This window comes from Solanum lycopersicum, chromosome 8, assembly GCF_036512215.1.
Source record: "Solanum lycopersicum chromosome 8, SLM_r2.1".
Classification (NCBI taxonomy): domain Eukaryota; kingdom Viridiplantae; phylum Streptophyta; class Magnoliopsida; order Solanales; family Solanaceae; genus Solanum; species Solanum lycopersicum.
The window spans coordinates 51,013,082-51,019,047 of NC_090807.1; the positions used below are offsets into that span (position 1 = coordinate 51,013,082).

Genomic DNA, 5,966 nt, shown 5'->3' on the forward strand with positions numbered 1-5,966 from the left:
TACATGGTGAGAAAGAAAATTCAATGAAGACCATCTAGGAAATTTTAAGATAGTACCTAGAAGTTCAAAAGAGGAACCAAGTCCTTTTCCTAGATTAGTATCACTAATTGCATTTATAAAAATTTCGAAATCTACCTAAAAAGGGTTTCCATGTAGGATCTTTTCTTTTTCGGCCTATCTGAAATGTTGTCATGTCTCTTCTATTCTAAATCGTCATGTCCTCTTTTGGCATGAACTATGTATCACCTCTTTAAAAGGACTCAATATCAATCATTCCTAATTTGAAAATCACATTAAGTAACAATTCCTATTCTCTAAGTCTCTACAAAACTCTTTCTTCTATTTGGTCCCCCTTACTTTCTCCTCTATATACCCTCTCTTTCACCAAAAATATTTGTGATATCTTCTGTTATGGCACCTCAGCCAAACGTACCTCGAAAAATGTCTACATCCTACATGATGGAACATATGTGTCCACTCAAACTGCTCCTTCTTCGGCAATGACAGAAATTCTAAAGTCCTCTTATTTCATCTATAAATTCTTTATGTATACCCTTTTCAACCTTCCTATATGTTAATATCAAAAACCTCAATATCTTAGAAGTAAATCAACCCTTATTCTCCTTTCTTGTTTCTTAGAGAAACCCTCACAATTAAAGTTCCTCTTTCAATTAGAAATGTAATATTGTCGACGCAAAAATCCTTAATTAATTAACAGAGGCATTTAGTAAAATTCTTATGAATAATATGACTAATCAAGGTCAATGTTCTATGTCTCAAAAATTTGAATGTACTCAATAACTTGGTTCTACATTTGAGCCATTACTTAGGGAAATTCTGAATTTAAGATAGGTTGTCTCAGAATGTTTTGGGGACCTCGTCTAGATGTGAGGGGAAAATCATCTAATATTATTTATATGGGATAATATTATGTCGTTTAATGTTTGACTTCAATGGAAAAAAAGGGTAATGACATGGAAGCATTAGTGTAGGGAAAGCAAATGTTATCTTAAAAATTTAACCACATCTTTTCTCCACTATTAAGTGTGATGACATTTTCATAAATTGTGGTATACAAGTTGTCCAAATAATTGAAACTCTAAGAAAACAGAAGAAGAAGAAAAAAAAGATCATGTTCCAATTAGTTTTAAGATGAAGCGAATCTCAAAGTCTATCTATATTGATTACTCTCAATTTGAAAAGGAACCTACAAGGTAGTTTGCAACCAAAGAGAATTTCCAAAATAAAATAGAAAAAACATAAGAAAGAAATTGAGAAAATACGACTAAAAGATATTGATTGTTGAAGAAATTTCTTATTGATGAGTAGGTCTTAACAAAGAAACTTATCGATTTAGAAGGAGCTGATACTTCCCTAATTATTGAGAAGGTATCAGCATATGGGAAAGATTATTGAAAGTAAAAATCCATGTCCAAGAGACCTGTTGATGAAATTACATAAGGAGGGATCTGAACAGCACAAACACTCGGAAAGACATAAACAAAAAAAGGTAGAGGTCGATAGTTCAGTTTGAAAAGGAAAAGAATCTTGGGTAGTTATAGGAAGAGAGACCCGGTGGACCTCTGAAAGTGTCTAAAGCAAAAGCTCCTGTTTTCAAACTTTCCCATGAAGAAAAATAGATATAATGAGTAATCATAAGGTATTAAGTAATAAGGTATTTGATGATAAGATCAATGAAATTAAGGGGATGAGGGACTTGGTTGGCATGGTTTATTTACAATAATGGAGCCATATTTTTAAAATTCCAATATTTATTATCTTTGAGAAGGAAGTTATGAAATTTTATGTGGGATTGATATTCACATCAAACAGGGAGACAGAGAATAACTGGTAACCTATGTGAATGGACTAGACACTTTTCTGGATGAAAAGTTGCTCAACAAATGTTAAATGTTCTACTAAGGGGTTCAATTCTATGGAGAACTGGATTTCCTCAAGCAAATTTCTAAGTCTCAATGGGAAGATTTAGAACTTTAAAAGAGAAATATTGTTCAAGATGCAGCTAAAAGAGGATTATAAACTCATATTTGAGCAAGTAGACAAAGTTTTTTCCAAGAATTGAGAAGACATTTATTGTGGCCATCTTTGATTTGTTCCTCAACTATACATCCTATTAATTTTCACGTCATTATGATGAAACACATGAGGAATATTGTATCCGTAAGGAATTACAAACATGAACTAGCTTATGGGTTATTTCTCTCTGAAGGGGCCATGAAACAAATATTTAGCAAATCAACCTTGTATGAGTGTGAGTATATTGGGTGAGAAGGAGTGGTCCCTTATCTCTCATTTAATTGTTTCCTAAAAAAGATCCACTGTAGAGTTGAAAAAATCTCCCTATATTACTTGCTTAAGGAGATGTTTAGAATGCTAATTTGAAGGGTCAGCTATGGGTGATTTCCAATGCAAGCAATGAGGGGTCAAACACAGTGACAATGCTTTAACAAGAAAATATTCAATTGAAAAATAAAGTTGTCACCTTAAGGGACCAAGTTTGGACATTACTCAGAATCTCCTTCATGCTCATGAGGTTGAAAACGAATGTCTAGACATGATGTTGAAGAGACTATCTAGGTACTCATGATTTGATGTTTTCTTATTCCCCTTAATCTTCTATCCTTTTCACATCCTATTTTGTCTATCCTTTAACAATGAATTCACTTGTTAAGACTTTCTTCATTATTCTTATATATAATTTTTATGATGCTAACATGAAATGAATAATGAGTTATTGTTTTATTTTTATTTTTATGTTTCTAATTCTTGCCAACGTCTATTTTTTCATGCTTGTGTTTCCTAGTGGTTATGATTTAGCATGATATGTTCTTCTAATTCAATTACTCTTTGTTCTTTTTAATGATGTAAAAAATGAGAAATTAATCTTGGAAAGGGGGATAGAAGAGAGAAGGAAGAAGAGCCTTGGCATGGGGAACGTGCTGCAATAAAAACTCATCGATTTCATGGGACTAATGAAGATTATCAAGTTAGAGGAATATGTTTGCTGAAATGAATTCATTGTTTTTCATCATAAATGAGTGTAAAAAATGTTGTAAACTCGTACCTTGATGACTGAAAAATAAAATGAAGGGACATGGAACGTGCAACACTCCCATGCAAAGTCAAACAACATAATTGTAAAACATACAATTTTTGCACATTGCAACAGGAATCAGGATGGCATGACAATTTAGTAGTATGATTGTAGTGTCTTTTTTCATCTCGGACAATGAAAAGAGTTTAAGGTTTTTCCTTTGTGTCTCTCGTAGATAAGAGGAAATGATAAATAGAAAAATCCAAATTTTACAAATATGATAATTTTGCTCATCTTAAAGATATAAATTGTCTCAAATTTCATAAAAGTAAAAACATCTACAATAACGAATCTTATCAATTGAAGTTTTAATTAGTTCCTTGTTGTTAGGTCTTGTAATTTGTGCTTACTTTGCAAATATACTCTTCTTGATGAAGCTTCTATAGGTGGTTATCTTTGTGTTGTTGTCTTTTAAAGTCTATATCAACTAAAGCTAGTTGGTGTAGTAAGAGAACACTACAATTATTGCATTAGAGTCTTGTAATATAGGGTAAGAGATTAAGAATTTAATTTTGAGGATTACAAGAATTTGTAATCAAATCATTGCTCAAGTTCTACTGAAATTGTATGGTATAATCCTACAGAGGTAGGCCGTGATTTTTCCTTATTACATGAGAAAGTAAGTTTCCATGTAAACATCATATTTTGTTTACTTGTTATTTCGTCGTTGTTTGCCTTTTTTTCTTAGTATGTTTTAGTCAAGTACTTGTTTCTTTGCCTTGTTAGTATGTTTTGATTTGGGAATATCACAATTTTTTGGTTATTAGTGATCTAATAACATATATATCGCTACATCCATTATAATTTTAAGATTTATGTATCTTATAGTGTCTAATGTAATAGAATAATTTTGCACTATCAATTAGAGGCGAATTCATGATTCAGAGGTTGTGAATGCCACATACTTAAATAGGATAAATCAATCTATGATTTAATTTTTGAATTACAATTTGGAATTTCCTCCGATTTTTATAAATAACTTGATGAAATATGTATATTTTATTGTAAATTCATTGTATAGTATATGTGTATTATCCATTAGATTTATCCACTATTAAATGGATTCATGTATAGGTGCTTCCAAGGTGATAATAACTTCCGAGATAACTATGTATCTATTAATTAAATGACTTCTGGAGTGATATCTCAACACTACAAATAGAGAATCACTCACCATTTGGATGACACACTTGAATAAGAAAATTTTTCTACTCTATCTTATACTTCTTGTCTTCTTCTTATTATTATAATATTATGAGTTTTCTTTATAGAACGTTATCAGCACGAAGTTGCTACTTGCAAAGGTATATCATATAAATATTTTGCAAAGGTATTATATAAATATTTTTATTTCATTCACATATTCTCTCATAATCTCATTATGTAAAATTTATCCAAACTTGATTTTGTGGAATTAGATATTTCTGGAAAAAATTATCTTTCATGGGTACTCGATGCTGAGATTCACTTAGCTGCTAAAGATATTGATGCCACCATTACTCGGGGAAATGAAGCATCGAGCCAAGATAAGGCAAAGACTATGATTTTCCTTCGTCATCATCTTGATAAGGACCTGAAGATTGAATATTTGACGGTAAAAGATCCACTTGAACTGTGGACTGGTTTAAAGGGGAGATATGACCACCTAAAGGCAACAGTGTTGCCAAGAGCTCGTTATGAGTGGATGCATTTACAGTTTCAAGATTTTAAGACCGTAACTGAATACAACTCTGTTGTATTCAGGATAACCTCCCAATTGAAATCATGTGGAGAGACTATAAAAGATGAGGACATGTTGGAAAAGACACTAAATACTTTCCATGCCTCAAATGTGATATTGCAGCAGCAATATCGTGAAAAGGGTTTTCAGAAATATTCTGAATTATTATCATGTCTTTTGGTGGCTGAGCAACATAATTCTCTTTCAATGAAAATCATGAAGCTCGTCCTACTGGAGCTGCTCCATTACCGGAGTAAATGTGGTGGAAGCACGTGATTAATCTAAAGTAAAATGAGATGATCATCGGGGCATAATAATGCACGAGGACGTGTCAAAGACAAGAGACGATACACTAATCGTCAAGGTGGTGGTCATAATAAAAGGGAGAACAACATGAGTTCTCAAAATAACCCCTCAAAAAGTAATTGTCATCGTTGTGGCATGAAAGCCCATTGGAAGAATGAATGTCGCACACATGATCATTTTGTTAAGATCTACCAAAATTCCTTTAAAAGGAAAGGAAATAAAAGTGGTGCTTCCTCTTCCAATGCTCGAGCTGAGTCACATATGACTCTTAAAGATGATAATAAGCCGGGAACATCTCAAAAATATGATAAGGATATTAAAACAAATTTGGCTTTAAAGGATGATGCTTTTGGTGGCCTTGGTGACATTACTCATATGAAAGTTGATGACTTCTTTGGAGATCGAAACTGATGTTTGATCTTTTAGCAAGGGAATGAAGTCTGTTAATATTTTACTTATTTGCTTTTTAGTTATCATGTTCTTCATGTTGAAGTGTTTAAATTTCCGTTGTTAGTTTTGTTCCGTACTTCTTTTAATTTATTTTTTATTTTAATGAAAATTAATAGAAATCTCCAGTTGTCGGTTGGATTCAAGATGAGTAATGGAGATGTATGCCTTCTTGATAATGCTACAACACATACAAAATTAAAAAAAATACTTTTCCAATTTGTTAGGAAAATGGCACATGTCAACACAATATCAGGTAGTACAAAATTAATTGAGGGCTCTAAAAGAGTGACCGTATTACTACCTGGAAGGACAATATTGGACATTTATAATGCATTATATTGTATTAAGTATCAAAGAAACTTATTAAGTTTCAAA

General features: G+C 32.0%; 1 protein-coding gene across 1 annotated transcript; it reads left to right on the plus strand.

Moving 5' to 3' along the window:
• Window positions 1-2,413: 2,413 nt before the first annotated feature.
• On the plus strand, window positions 2,414-5,552 carry LOC138338011 (uncharacterized). Its single transcript, XM_069288461.1, has 3 exons — window positions 2,414-2,417; window positions 4,534-5,107; window positions 5,351-5,552. The coding sequence occupies exons 1-3, from the start codon at window positions 2,414-2,416 to the stop codon at window positions 5,550-5,552; spliced, it is 780 nt and encodes a 259-aa protein (XP_069144562.1).
• The last annotated feature ends 414 nt before the right edge of the window (window positions 5,553-5,966 follow it).